The 15,073-nt window shown below is 51.1% G+C and overlaps 2 protein-coding genes across 9 annotated transcripts in view; both read right to left on the bottom strand.

Annotated features, from left to right (window-relative positions):
* MADD (MAP kinase activating death domain) overlaps positions 1-3,035 on the bottom strand; it is a 37,835-nt gene extending 34,800 nt beyond the window's left edge. Inside the window, exon 1 of one of the 5 annotated variants that reach the window (XM_023756624.1) lies at positions 2,895-3,035. The gene's annotated coding sequence lies outside the window, so the exon portion shown is untranslated. Of the gene's footprint in view, positions 1-2,586; positions 2,694-2,894 lie in introns of those variants that run through there. The other 4 variants (XM_023756611.1, XM_023756622.1, XM_023756612.1 and 1 more) reach the window with 4 other exon arrangements.
* A 638-nt stretch (positions 3,036-3,673) lies between these two features.
* NR1H3 (nuclear receptor subfamily 1 group H member 3) lies at positions 3,674-14,863 on the bottom strand. 4 transcript variants are annotated; one of them, XM_023756626.1, is made up of 13 exons: positions 14,134-14,236; positions 13,195-13,267; positions 11,883-12,045; positions 10,282-10,455; positions 9,532-9,616; positions 8,851-9,033; positions 8,154-8,420; positions 7,694-7,902; positions 7,408-7,587; positions 7,126-7,225; positions 4,654-4,767; positions 4,336-4,430; positions 3,674-4,179 (listed from the first exon to the last, which is right to left on the bottom strand). In XM_023756626.1, the coding sequence occupies exons 5-13, from the start codon at positions 9,572-9,574 to the stop codon at positions 4,033-4,035; spliced, it is 1,338 nt and encodes a 445-aa protein (XP_023612394.1). In that variant the 5' UTR covers positions 9,575-9,616; positions 10,282-10,455; positions 11,883-12,045; positions 13,195-13,267; positions 14,134-14,236; the 3' UTR covers positions 3,674-4,032. The 4 variants fall into 4 exon arrangements, with proteins under 4 accessions (XP_023612394.1, XP_006092030.1, XP_023612393.1 ...); XM_006091968.3 differs by lacking the exons at positions 10,282-10,455; positions 11,883-12,045; positions 13,195-13,267 and having other exon boundaries at positions 9,532-9,617; positions 14,134-14,220; XM_023756625.1 differs by lacking the exons at positions 11,883-12,045; positions 13,195-13,267; positions 14,134-14,236 and having other exon boundaries at positions 10,282-10,606.
* Positions 14,864-15,073: the final 210 nt, after the last annotated feature.

The raw sequence follows: 15,073 nt of genomic DNA on the forward strand, positions 1-15,073 counted from the left end.
GAGGCAGTGGTTCAATGATTCTCACTCATCATTGATGTTTCTCCCTCTCGCTCCCTCTCCCCTCCTCCTCTCTGAAATCAATGAAAATATATATTTAAAATAAATAAAAGATTGTTTTTAAAAATATTTTTTTTAAAAAGAGACCTATTTGCAACATCTCTCAAATCCTCAAAATATTGCTCCCTCCTTTCCCTTGCTCCCAATAGAGGACCAGCAGGTAATAGGATTCAGTTTTATCTCCATAGTGACTGACTCCCAGTACTATTTATAGCAGAGCCACAGCCCCTCCCCTGCCTGGTGACCTCACAGTGCTAGCAGCTGCTACTCCAGCATCGGCCAGGGCCCATACAATTCACTCTCCTTGAATTTGGAGACACCTCTTCCACTGACAGCACCTGCTAATTATTATGTTATCTTCTTTGGTTTGCACTTTGTCCTAATTCTGGAGTTTGACAGAGCTATCTCCTTTCCACACAACCATAACCAAGTTTCAAAGCACGCCATACACTCATTTCTAGGCATCACTGCCACCCAGAAAGTCCTCTGGTTCTCTCCTCTGCTATGGAGCCATGAGCATACTGCAGAAGGTGGGGCGCTGTTACACAGCTTAACTGAGCTCCTCCCAACCAGAATGAGAAGGGGAGAGGAACAGAAATGAAATGGGAGATGTGTAAAAGCATAATTCATTCTAGAAGAATTATGTGGATAATGCCTAGGGTGAGAGCCAAAGTATAGTAAATCTTCACTTAATGCCATCAGGTTCTGCAACTTTAAGTGAAACAGTATATAACGAAACCAATTTTGCCATAGGCTAATTGACATAAACAAGAGTTAAGTTCCTATGGCACCTCATCAACGTTATCACTAAACAATGTTGAGCAAAATGACATTATTTGAGGACCTGCTGTGTCTTAAAAATAAAACAGAATTTGCCGAAACCGGTTTGGCTCAGTGGATAGAGCGTCGGCCTGCGGACTAAAGGGTCCCAGGTTCGATTCCGGTCAGGGGCATGTGCCTGGGTTGCGGGCACATCCCCAGTGGGTGATGTGCAGGAGGCAGCTGATCGATGTTTCTCTCTCATCGATGTTTCTGGCTCTCTGTCTCTCTCCCTTCCTCTCTGTAAAAAATCAATAAAAAATATATTTTAAAAAAATAAAATAAAAAATAAAACAGAATTTATAGGACCAGATCTCAAGGCTAGGCCTTGAAATCTATGTTTACATTAAAAACTAGGAACCCTTTCCTGCCCAAATCTCAAAGATCACACCTGAAGCATCTTCTACTAAAATACTAGGCATCTAGCCTTAGTGGGATCCCAGCCCCTTGCCATTGAGAAGCATTTGCTTAAAAGCAAGTGATTACACTCTACAGTGCTCATCTCCCTCCCACAAGGACTCTTGTGACTATTCTAGTTCCTAGCAATAGGATAGATTCCTATCTCATCAACAGCCACTGCTTTTGGTTATTCAGACTGCAGAGATAACAAAGGCTTTTCTTCCCATTCTCACCCCTCCTCACAAATCCTCTACCACCACCTATAACCCACTCTCTATCTTCATGTCCACCCAAGCTCAGACTCTGCCTCCTGCCTCAACCACATTTACTAACAGGGAGCCCCTGGTTCCTAGGTCCTATATTCCAAAGGCATCAAGCTCAGAATGCATACCTATCTGCTGAAGGCCTACATCACCTTCCACTCCATCCAGACGCAGATTTGGGACCCACAGACCTTTCTTTAGGTTATTGAGGTCTTTTCCGCAAATGGCCTCGTTAACCAACCCTTTGGATTCGTCCCTCTTCGGGGGTAAAATGTCATAGTAAAACCACAGGAACCGGAGAGCGATATGACATCTTTGCTGACGTGAGCACAAGAGGCCCTCTCACCTCCTCCTCCTCCCCAGGAAGTGACCTTGCAAGCACATCAACACAGACTGGTCCAGCATGGGGGAGCACAGAGCAATGAGGCAGGCAATCGGCGGGTTGGGGAGGAGGAGAGCAGAGAAAGGAGGAAGAATTTAGGATGCACGAGGCTGGGGAGGGAAGCAAGATCACACGGTGTCTCCACTCTCTAATAAGCCAATTTTGAAAACGCCAAATTAAAAAAAAATGGTAAAGAATCGAATGTGGTTCTTCAAACCCTAACAAAAAATAAGGCGCACAGCACACGCACGCGCGCGCGCGCACACACACACACACGCACACGCACACACGCGCGCGCCAGGTGCCAATCCCGGGCCGGCCTCGGGCTGGACAGCTCTGTCCGCCCCCTCACCTGCTGGACAGCTCTCCCCGCCTCCGCCGGAACCAGGGCCACCCGCCAGTCCGGGAAGAATCGAGCCCAGAGCCGCAGGCTGCGCCCAGGCCAGCAGCCCGCACCCCCTCGGCGGCTCGAAGCGCCCCCACGTCAAGCCCGGCCCTTTCGGTGCGGACCCCTTACTCGCTCTCGAGACCCCACGCGCCCTGACGTTCCTTGAAGGGCCGCCCGAGACCTCGCCCCCTAGACCCCTGCTCCTCTCGGAGCCGGTTCCCCCTGGGAGCCCCGTCCCAGATACCCTTCCAGGGCCCCCGGTGGCGCCGACCTCCTACCTCCCGAGCTTCGGGGGACCGGCCGGCCCGGCTGGACGACCCCCGGCCGCAGAGCGTCAGTCGCTCCCCGGCGCCAGTTCCGCGTGAGGGAGGGGAGGCGAGGGGGGCGAGGGGGACGAGGGGGGCGGGGGCCCTACCATTCACCCCCGCGGGGGACAGGGCGGCACCTAGCCGAGCGCAGAAGGGCGGAGCCGACCTCGGGAGAAGGCGGCTACGCACACACCTATGCGAGTGGGAGTGGAAACGCGATGGGGAGCACAGGGCCAGCCTAGCGCCACTGACTGCCAAGGGGGAACCCACAGAAATACCTTTTGTGTCAACTGCGCAGAGATTTTAATTCGGCATGGTAGCAGAGCGCACCCCGACGAAATGCGGGTCGAGCGGGAAGCCACTTCTCAGGATGAACTGCTCCTGACACTTCTGACCGTCTCCTCCGCCGCCCTCCCCTTTCCCTCCCCGCACTCGGCTTGGACGTGCCCAGCCGCCGCGGCTGGAAAGCGGCAGCGCGGCGGTGGAGCCTACCACTTCAGCGGCGGCGGGGGGGACGGAGGCCGGAAGGCGCGGCGCCGTGCCGCCGACAGCGGGTGAGCGCCAAGGGAAGGGGGCGTGAGCGGTGCCGCGGTGCCCGCTGGGAAATGGAGTCCAGTCCTCCGGAGAGGCGCAACCCCAGGCTGGGCAGCAGCCCCCCGCCCCCCGCCCCCGGCCTCAGGGGACTTTTCTTCCTGTCCCGTAATGTGGGAGCCTGGAGGAGGGGGGATTGATGTGCCCGCGCCCACAAGAACACAGGTGCCTAGCTGAGGCGCTAGTTCTGAAAATCCAGCACCCCCTCCCCTACAGAAGGCAGGATCCCCTCCCGCTCCCATCACGACAGGGGAAGTGGTCTCAGCGTTTCATTTACCCTTGGGGCGCAATGAGGCAAGTGAAAGGAGGCTGACACTGGGGACTTGTCTCCCTCTAATTCTGGAGGCGATCCTAAAAGACGCTGCAGGCTTCCCTCCTCTGTTGCCGCTCCTCCACCCCAATCCAGACATTGTTTCTCTCATTCCGTATTCATTTTTGTCTTGTACAAACAGTACCAGGCCGACTATCAGGGAGGCAGCCCGGAGGCATTTATGGTCAAGCCGCAGCGTGACAGTGAGAATTTCTCTAGGGGCCCTGTGGGGAAAACAGGAAGTGGTGGAGGCAGGGCCTGGAGAACCTTGTGCAAAGTGGCCCCCAGGTTCATCCTTTTGATCAGGCCAGTACAGTGTTCAAATGGAGCACAGCTTTGGCAGGACCCTCGGTGCCCAGCAGTCACAGAACTCCCAACCCGTTACTCTCCTTTAATGCCACGTGCGGATCTCTTTTGCACAGCGCCCAGGAATGTTTGCCCTTCTCAGTCTGTTCCACCTCTAGGAGGCCACCAGTGGGACCTCAGCCAGCCAGGCCTCAGCCAGCCGAGGACAGTCATTCGTGCACATCCCAGATCTCAGAGAGCAGCGGGGGAAGCTTTTTGTCCTGCAGACGCAGCGCAAACACTTGCTCTGAGTGGACACTGCTCAGTGTCCGGAGGCTCACCAGCTTCATTAGCATCCGTGGGAACATGAGTGGGTCCTGGGGAAGGAGAAGGACAAGTTCAGACTTTGTCTCACCCCAGGGAAGAGGGCAAGGGTAGGGGAACTGTGGGAGAGGTATAATCAGAGAGGGATTCTTCAAGGGAAAGTAGGTGTGTCAGGGAATGAGGAGAAAGGGCACCTAGGGGAGACTCACATGGGGGTGGTGGATGGAGACATAGGCATGCAGGGCCTCCACATATGTGTGTTGCAGCCTCTCTACCTGGAGCTGATCCTGCACGTTGGGCCGGTCTATATTCACAAACAGAGTTGAGGAGCAAGTCTGGCCAGGGTCAGTTCTATACCCCAAATCACAACCAAAAATAGGAACATGTCCCACCCAACCACTCCCATCCCAAAGTAACAGCAAAGGCCTCCACCCTTACAATGCCTGCCCTATGGGGCCTGCAGCCCTCCTAGGGCTTGCTCATTTTCAAGTCTCTTGCTCATTTTCCCTCTTGCCCATCCTCCACACCTGCAGAAAAGATGCTGATGGCAATGAGCAAGGCAAACTCGGCATCATTGAGCTGCAACTCATTCATGGCTCTGGAAAACTCAAAGATGGGGTTGATGAACTCCACTTGCAGTCCTGGGGAAGAAGGAGGGAGGCTGAGTGTGTGGCATGAGTGGCAGAAACTTCCTTCTCTTCTCCAACTCCGCAACTTAGAGAACTTCTAGGAACTCAATAAGAAGTATCCAGGGCTCTGCTCTGTAACCTTGGGCAAGTTTATTAACCTCTCTAAGCCCCATCTGTGAGATGGGAATCATATCTGAATTTATAAGACTACTGTGATGGTTAAACGCTAAAGCATGCACAGCACTTAACACTGTGCCTGGAACATAGGATGTGTGAATTGAATGATAATAATAATTCTGTTATTCGTATTAAAATTATTGAGGGCCCCATTACTAGATATAGAAGCAACTCATTTCTGTTTATAAAGAAACCTCACTGGCAATTGGCCTTACTTATTTGAATACTAGAGATACATTTCATGTTTCTTATCTTGGGGGAACTTAGCAATGTGGTTGAGGATACAGACTGTGGTGCCAGACTGCCTGGGTTTGAGTCCTGGCTCTACCATTTACTAGGCTGAGCCTTGGTTTTCCCATCTGTAAAATGGAGATAATAGCACCTACCATAATTGGTCCTTAGAATAATGTGTGGCACATATGGTAACTACTATATACATAAATAATAAATTTATAAATATAGAACCAATCTTCTTGATGAGACTGAAGTTCAACAAACCATGACCTAAAGTCGTGACATCTAAAAAACACTTCTCCCATACACACTGTCAAAGTCTCCCACCCCACACCCTCCTCCAGGCTTTCTCAGATTTCTTTTAGCAACCATCTGCTAACTTTTCCATTCGAGGTTTCTTGATTAGTCACTTCCTGTATTTTCACCCTGATGTTTATCAATGTGTGTTGATACATTTAATGGACAAGCCCCATTTTATAAAGTATTTGTTGCTGAGGTATTGAGTGAGCCTTGAATTGTGCTAAACAGTCTGTTTGTACAGAGAGGGCAAGTAGGTTTTAGAGTTGGGTTATGCACCCTGAAAGGGTCTGTCTGCTACTGCTCGCTGAATGAATGCCTCCAATGGCATCAGTCCACATCATCAGTCATGTAGAGAGGGAAGGAGACCGGACAGGAAAGAGCCCCTGTTCCCTCTCCCTGAGACCTCACTGACAAAATGACAAACAAAAGGCAAAGATAATATCAAAACTGCTTATATAAATGAATCTATAAATAGGTACAGATTCAGATGACATAAGCCTGAAAGTGCTGAAGAAACACACACATAAGAACTGGAAAGGGTTCAGAAAGGAGGATGCTACGAGGGAGAAGGCCATGGTTAAGAAGGACTGGGAAAATAACCACTTGGGGAAAGGTGGTTGGCTAGAGAAAGGGGGTAGGGCTGGGTTTTAAAGATGGAAAAAGTCATGAAATTTCCCAGACATTCTGGCAGCACACAGTAGGCAAAAGGTGCTAACACAGCCCTGCCTTGCCCTATAGTTAAGAGAGGCCTTCCTGGGCATGTCACTGGGTAGCCTGGGGTGGGATAAGAGGCACATGAGCTGAGTACCAGACAGCATCAGCCATATTTCAAACTCACTCACTCCACTGTTAGACTATTAGGTCACCTATTCAGCCTTAGCTCCAGTCCCTCCAAAACACCCTTAGCCTTTCATCCTTTGCTAACCCTGCTCCCATAACACAAACATTACCAGCAATTGAGTGTGAGGAAACCAACACGGCTTAGCCTGCAAGCAAGTATCAGATAGAGAGCAGCAATGGGAACAAATTCTTGCAGAAAACACTTCAAGTACAGGATGGGGACAGAAGCATCCACTCTGATCTTAACGCTGCATCATTTGGACATGTTTGCTATGTATCAGCTCCAGTTTCATGGCTCTTCAGAAAGAACAATTGTAGGGGGAAGCAGGTCCACGTGATCCTTAAAGAGCACATCTGAGAAAGACTTGCTCATTATTGACTACTAAAGGGCTCGGTATATTTGTTTTCAAGCCTTTCCCTCGTTATGAAATCTTTTCTTGAAGCACATTATGTAGAAGCATGATATATAATGCAGATTTACATGGAGCTTCTTGTTTGGCTCCATTTAAAGTAAGAATGAAGGACATTCCTGTGCCTTCTTGTTTCTTCTCTAAAGTGACAGTTCTGTGGAGCCCCTCCCTCGGGTTCCTGGGAACACAGTTCGAGAAACGCTGGCCTAAGGCAACAGAGGACAGGAGTCCATTTGAGACAGTTGAAAGAGACCTATAAGCATTCCAACTTTCTGTCTTGGAAAAACAGGTGAAGCCTTCCCTTTAGAGACACCCAAACGTTGGGCCTGTGACTCTGGAGTCACTATGGGCTCCAGGACAAAAAGTTTCTGTCCATCCAAACCAGTCCCTTTGTTATCTCAGGTCTCACCTGCTTTAGCAAAGTCTTCCCGGTTATAACTGAAATCCTTGAGGAAGGTGATACTCTCACTCTCAGGGTTGTACCTCCGAGATGTCTCCAGAAGCATCACCTGCACACAAGTAGCAGACCTCAAACAGGGACTCGGCAGGCTGGTCCTGGCAATGGGGCACCTTCAATTGAAGGTCCCTACTTCCTAGTGGTGGCTCTGGCTTCCCAGCTGGCTGTCTAGAGGCCCTTCCCACGGACAGTCCCGCTCGGGCTCTCCCTGCACCCCTCAGCCCTGCCAGCCACCTCAATAGTGGAGGTCTTCAGCAAGGCGATCTGGTCCTCCCGGCTGAGCTGCAAGAAGCCGGGCAGCTGCTTGGCAAAATCAACGATCTCCTGCACAGAGACGATGGCCAGCTCAGTGAAGTGGGCAAAGCGCTGCTGACGGGCCTCCCAGCTCTGGGGATCTGGTGCCATGGGCCAAGGCTACCCAGAAGGGCAAGGAGGAGAAAAACAAACCGCTCTGAGTCAGACATCGAGAAGCCAGCTGGCACTCTGGGTCTAGCCACCTCTCCCCAGGTCCCTCAGGTACCGTGACTCGAAGCTGGTCAGAAAAGGAGCGTCTGTTACACTGTTGCTGGGCAGCCACTAGCTTCTCAATCATACCCAGTTGCTCTGGGCTGAGTTGGGGCAGGACTTGGGGAGGTGAGGATGCTCTTGGGGGCACGGATGTGGCCTGAGCCTGTTCCTCCTCTTGCCGCTTCAGTTTCTTCAGTCGGATCTGTTCTTCTGACAGGACACCTAAGGACCGGCCAGATGAGAGGAGGGAAGAGGAGGGGGAGATGAGAAGCAAGGAAGGGCCAGAGGGGTAGTTGAAGGCTCCAGAAAAGCAGAGATCACAGGGTAAAAGCAAGGAAGAAATTTTAATCCATATTTAGGGACCATATAGGAAGGTCCTGTAGGCTCAGCTGCCTGTCTGCCCTCACACCCTGGCACCCACATGCCCCTCTTCCCCATCAGCCCCTTCCCCATTCCTGTCCCCAGGTACTCACACTCCTCCCGCATGCCAGCTTGGCGGCATTTGCGAAGGCGACACTCCTGGCACTTGCGACGCATATAGGTGTCCATGGGGCAGTGGCCCCCGCTGTGGCAGATGTAGCGCGCCCCTTTGATGACACTGCGGCGGAAGAATCCCTTGCAGCCCTCACAGCTCAGCACGTTGTAGTGGAAGCCAGAGGCCTTGTCCCCACACACACTGCACAGCTCATTCCCCAGCATTTTGGGGGCTGGCCCCTTTTTCCGCTTTTGTGGACGGAGCTCTGGATACAGGGAAGTGCCTTAATGTTCTTCTCTAAGAAACAAGCTTGGTGCCCAGCTGGCCACTGCCCTGAGCACTCAGTGACCTTCATGCCCCTTTTAACATGCAGTCTATCTAGTCTCTCTATTCTAAGAAAGTACCTCTCATGTGCCAAGTGCTATGTATTATGTCCCAGGTACTGTCTCAGCCCTTTATATGCACTGATCCTGACGACATCCAAAAGAGATAGCTACTGTTATTATTTCCATTTGATGGATAAGGAAACTGAGGCTCAGAAAGGCCTGAGGTAGAGACAAAACTCACAGATCACTCAGGTCTAGTCGACACTAAAGCTTTGGTACTTAAACATGATTTTATATGGTACAGAGCCCCAAGATGCCCCTTCCAGATCCAGGGAGCCCCTACATCCTCCAAATCCAGCAGCTCCTCACCTGTAGACTCTGGAAGGACTTCCATTCCTGGGACTGTGGGAACTGCCACCTCCAACCCTGCCCCCGAAGTGCCCCCGGCTGATTGGGGCATGCTGGCTTCCTCCCTGAGGATGCAGTTGCTGCCTCTCAGCGCCCGGCTGTTTGCATCTTGTGCATCTGGTTCCCACAGCTCCACTGCAGAGTCTGAGTCAGGAAAGAGGAACAAGGGGAGGATGAGGGGGGAAGTCTCAGGTCCTCCCCCTCCACTTCCACTGCATCCTGGCTGGGAAAATGCAAACTTATCTCCACCCATAGAGGGCAGCAAAACATCAGCTCGGGCTTCAGACCCTGGCGTTTGTGTGGGCTCCAGGGCTAGTCTTGCAACTCCCTGCACCTCGATACTTTACATGAGGATGTTAACCCTTGTCCCCTTGGGGGCCGGCATGCATCTATTTCAGAGATCAGACAGAACTCTTAATTAAAAGTCAAACTGGATGAGCACTGTACATGCCCTCTCCCCAGCAGCAAGTCCAGACAGAAGGATCGGCAGGTGCCTGCAAGGGCCAGGCACCAGAACCAGGATGACGGTAGTCTGGGCAGAAGGAGGCAAGGATGGCTCTAGACTGCTCTCTGGGGAAAGGCAGAAGGCAGGTAGTGATGAGACCCTGACTGAGGGGAGAGGGCTGGAGTAAAGCAGCTTACCAGGAGAAACATTAGGCACAGGGGCCTCCAGCCACAAGGACATCTCTTTCTCTTTCTGGAGCCCTGGACATTACCAAGGGACTGTCCTGCAGGAACAACTCAGGTTATACTCTTCCAGAACCGGGCTCCTTCTCTATCAGTACAGCAGATTAGCTAACATTTACTTGATCTGCATCAGCCTGTGCTAAGGCTTTACATGCCTTGCTCACTGTGTCCCTCTGAGGTCAGGACTATTCTTTAGCCCATTTTATAGATGAGAAAATGGAGTTTCAAAGAGATGAAGTAAATTGCCTTTGGCCACACAGTTAGGCAGCAAAGACTCCACCTCTGATCTCTCTGACTCCAAAGTCTGAGCTCTCAGCCACCGTGCCACTTTTTCTCCCCAGGGCCCACCTCCTGGCCATCAGGGAATATTTGGGCACATCTGCTCTGGTTCTATTAAAGCCCCTTCCCCTCACTCCAGCACTGGGGCAGCCAAAGTTGGGCAGGACCAGGACATGGGATGGAGGCTCCACCCAGTGAAACATGCTGCTTGCTAAATAACCTCACTCCTGCCGCTTCCCGGGATCCCAGCACAAACCTGTTGCCTCCAAGAGTTGCCCCAATTCACATACAGGACCTCCTCCCTCACCGCCCCTCAGGAGTTATTCTGGGACTAAATGGGATCCAGCCCAAGCTTCCATCACTATCATCATCCTTCACTTTTCCCCAAAGAGACCCCTTTCTAAGATCCATAGGACCCCCACTCACCCCCACGCACCAAACACACACCGGGCCCCAGGCAAGTGCTGAGGAGCCGACCCACCGAATGCCTGGGCCGTCAGACTTCCTGGCTGGGGCAGTCTCTGGAGCCCCCTTGCTGAGAGAGGAGGACGGTGCAAGCTCTGTCCAGAGGCCTCTGCGGTGGCTGAAGCCGGAGCTGAGCTAGACAGGGGCCCGGAGCCCCAGGGAAGTAATATGGGGAAAACCTGAGGGGAGGGACTGCTAAGGGGTCAGGCCACTGCTCCTTCTAGCCAGGCAGAGCCCGGAGTCAGAGCTGGCGCCAACCAACTGACCGACTGGAGCCTTGGCCTCCGCACCCCCGCCCACCGGGCAGCCAGCTTCCCCACCACGCTGACTCCTCCCCAACTAGCCACCCCCTCAGCCCAGCGCCATCCCTGCTCTCCTACCCCCAACCACAACAGTCGCATTTCCCTGCAGACCAGCCCAGTTCTCCCCTTCCTCTGCTCACCCAGGCTGCTCTTACAGGACTGCCTCCCAGGCACCCCCACCCCAATCCCGGCAGCCTCCAGAGTTGGTGTCCCCTCCCCTCCATAGACATTTCGTGGAGCAAAGGTCCCAGCACAGCCTGGAATTGCAACACGGAGCCCCAGCCTGCTTTCCCAGCCTCCCTCCTCCTCCCCTGCCTCTGGGAAGGGGCCAAGAAACTCTCTGCACCGGCCCAGCCTCAGCCAAGCTGGTAGAACTCCATGGGTGGAGAGGCAGGTGCTGGGCCTTCCTGTAAGTCTCTGAATGGGGGGCCCTGTGAGGGCTACCAGCAGGGGAGAGGCCAGAAGAGAGAGGGGAGCAATGGCCGGTGCCAGGGTGGGGGTAGAGAGATGGCAGGTGACCCAGGTGCTAGCCCAGAATGGATCTGGGAAGGTATGCAAGTTCCCTCATCTGGGGAACAGTTCCATATGAAATGCTGACAGGCTCTGCCCAGCAGCTATTGAGCCTTCCTGCCCTGTTGCCTGGAATATGAGATCCATTCCTGAATGTAGACACCATGTTTAATTGATCTTATCTCCCTTGTAGCCCATGGATCAGGGCCTGGCCTAGTTTAGGCATCAGAGTAGGTACTGTATTCCTGTTCATTAAATGAATAAGCAAGCAAGAAAAAAATATATGACCCCCTTCTATTTTATACTTGTTAACTCTAGTCAATTTCATTTCAGCATATTTAGTTTTTTGGCCTTAGGCTCAGAATTTGGGTTCAAATTCTGGCCTTGCCTTTTATTAGCTGTGTGATCTTGATTAAGCAAGTTACTTAATATCTCTGACCCTCTATTTCCCTATCTTTAAAATCGGGATAATAATAATGGTTTTTGCCACCTAAGGTTGTCATGAGAACTAAACAATATGTCATAGCACAATGTGTAGCCCATAGTGTGTTCAAGAGATGGCAGCAGTTATCATTAAATTTCAAATCTTTCAGCTATGGGACTTCCCAACGCCGTGCATCTGTACATTGTTAACCTCCCAGTGCTTGTTTCCATACACAAACCCTGCACTCTCTCTTTTGGTCCTTAGAGCAGCCCCAGGAAGGAGGGTAAATAACACAAGCTCCATTTTACAAAGAATACTAAGCTCACGGGAGAGGCTTCTCGAAGACCACACACAGTGGCCAAGCTGAGATCAAAATCCAGATGTCCTCACTCCAGTCTCTGTACTCTTTCTTTCTCCTGCCTCAGAGTCCAGGAGAGTCTTGTTGCCTTTCAGGTCTGCTGGATCAGTGAAATGTCGAGATGGAAGAAGCTGGGAGGGAGGGGGAGAGGACGGCAGTAGAAGAGGCAGAGAGCTCTGGGGATGCTTCAGTCCAGATGTGGCAGGGGAGGAGTTGAGGTTACTGCTGGCTGATCACCCCCTGCCCCACTCCCAGCTTCCTGCTCACAGGCTCTTCCTGTTTTGCTGTGAACTCCAGTTCCCATGGGCCCCCCATTAAAGCATAGGACAGGGGGCCAGGGCAGGCAGCCAGAGGGACAGAAACAGATGAACAGGGCACCAGGAGAGAGGACAGTGAACAGGGAAAGAGTGGATGGGGGCAGGGGGGAGAGCAGGCTTGGAGGACAGGGAAAACAGAAATAGAACAGGAGCTTGGTGAAAGATGGGAGGAAGCACACAGGGTGGGGCAGGGGGAATAGGTGGGGGGTGGGGAGCACAAGCTTGAGATGACGCGGGCTGGGTGGTGTTGCAAAATCTGCCCATGTGCTTATTTTCACATCTCAGAAAAGCCCCTCTGACACCCACATCTCAAAGTTCTGCCTCCAGCTTTTGCTCTTGTTCCCTTTCATCACAAGGTCATCCCCTCGCAAGGCCCCCACCCTGGTCTGGGCATCTCTGAGTCATGAGCACAAGGCTCTCCATTCCTCTGGTGTGTGTTCCCTCCCTGATTTTCACAAGGCCCCAGCTGTCCTGGGAAAGTAGAAACTAGGACTCAGGCTCCTGGGAAACTGGAACCGTTCTGTCCCAGCACCCACATCATCCATCCAGCTCCTTTCTCCGCCTTTCCCCATTGCCAGTAGCTCCAGCAGAGGAGCATAGTCAGAGATGTCACTGAAACACCTGCTCGCAAGGAACTCGGAATGGAACGCTGCTCTGAGGCCTGAAGACTTATTTTCTCTCGTCCACTCCTGATCCTCAACTCTCTAGACTCCCCAGAGCCCAGGACCACACACAGGCCCCACCTGGAGCCTTCTGACCCAGGCTAGAGCCAGTTGCTGAACAAGCAGTTCAGGGCGTCATCTCCCCCATGCCATGTCAGCCTCAGCCTTGTCTCAAGTAGAGGAGGCGGGAACATTACCAGTGCTATACAAAGAGCTACCCCTTAGGCTACAGGGGCTTGGGAGCCCCCACCTAGAGGGGGTTGGGGAGAAAAATGAGAAGACCCAAACCTGTAGTCAATACCTCCAAAGAGTTTCCAGAGATCAACCACTGGACTTGTCCCCCAGGCCAGGGCAAGTAGTCAGGTTATCAGCAGCTGGAATCACATGTCCCACCAGCCCACAGATGTCAGTTACAAAACCTCCCAGTCCCATGGGGCCTTTCCTAGCTTTCCTTAGCTCCTAGAGGAGGCACCACGCCTAGGAACACCTGCAGTGATCTTCCAAGTCCCATTTCTGACTCCCAGGACCTCCCAAGTCTTCTCATTGGAGCAAGGGGAACCTTGAAGCAAAAATAGGAGCACTCACCAGTCCTATGTACTACTGAATTAGTCCCCTGAAAGCACTCAAACTCCCATAAAGCAGGCCACAAGGTATGGTTTAGAGAAACAGACTAGGGCAACTGCTTCTTGCTCTCTCCTTCATCATTCTGGAAAGGTGAAAAGTGTGGGAGCATCTTGCAGGTTCCTACATGACTTCTACCCAACCTCCCAATCACAAGATAGAACCCAAGAATTCCTGCTTCCCAGACCAATGAGTTCAGAGATGATATAGAAGACATGTAGGCCCCACTACATGTATTATTTATCCTCATATATAGCCTAGGACCGTGGTCGGCAAACTGGGGCTCGAGAGCCACATGCAGTTCTTTGGCCCCTTGAGTGTGGCTCTTCCTAAGCCTTAGGAGTACCCTAATTAAGTTAATAACAATGTACCTACCTATATAGTTTAAGTTTCAAAAATTTGGCTCTCAAAAGAAATTTCAATCGCTGTACTGTTGATATTTGGCTCTGTTGACTAATGAGTTTGCCAACCACTGACCTAGGAGATAGTTACTAGCAAGGGGGTAAATATCAAATTTGGATATAAGTATGGCTGATTCAAAGATCAAATTCAAACACAAAAAACTTCCTCACTCCATTACACAAACTACCTCCCCAGATGGGAAAAGTGGTTAACTCACCTGGATTTAGGTTCACTTCTGCCAACACAGGGTAGACCAAGTGATTCCCAAACCTGGCCTCACTTTCAGAGATTCTGACTTATTTGGTTTGGGGTGGCCTTTGTATCTACCTATCTACATTGTGTGTGTGTGTGTGTGTGTGCGCGCGCGCATCTGTAGTTAGGAACCAAGGTATGGGGACCACAGAATCATCTGGTACAAATATTCCAGAAAATCCAGGGCTCAGCTATGGGCTCTACCATGTACTTGTGGTGTGACCCTCACTCTTCCTGGATTTCTTCCTGGATTTCTCACTACAAAAACCGGAATATCTGCTCCATCAATCCCTTCTAACATGGGATACTTGCAGGCACAAAGGATATAGACATACTTGAGCAAGTGGGAATGACAAGCAAAAGATGAGTTTGAGGGATTTTCATTCTACTTGCGAAAATTTACATTCTGAAATAAAAATGGTTTGGCTAGTTTGCAAGGAAAGAAGAGGCATATTAAAATACTCAAAAACTCTCACTAATACCCAGTATTTTAGCAGTTAGCCATGCCCATTCTTCTTTATTAGAAATCTCTTTATTGAAGGTATTTGGGACCACCGAATACAGTTTAGCAGTGTAGTTTGAATAGCCTGTAAAAAAAACATCTCATTATAAAGACTACTTAACTGGGGATCTGAAAACTTGCGTTTTAATTCATTCTCCTAAACTGTGTGACCGTGGCCAATCACTTCCTCTCCACATTTGTTTCCTTATCTGTAAAGAGAACTCGATTAAATCAGGAATTCAAAGATGCAGCTGTATGAAGCCTCTCGGTGGTCTTTGTGAACCACTTGGGCTTATTTTCAAAATTCCCCTTGTGTTTGTGTGTGTGAACATTTTTTTGATGAGGGGACTAAAATTTCATCTGATTCATAACTTATGACTAAATAAGAACTACTTGGCTACCA

The sequence above is a fragment of the Myotis lucifugus genome, unplaced genomic scaffold (genome assembly GCF_000147115.1).
Source record: "Myotis lucifugus unplaced genomic scaffold, Myoluc2.0 scaffold_97, whole genome shotgun sequence".
NCBI lineage: Eukaryota > Metazoa > Chordata > Mammalia > Chiroptera > Vespertilionidae > Myotis > Myotis lucifugus.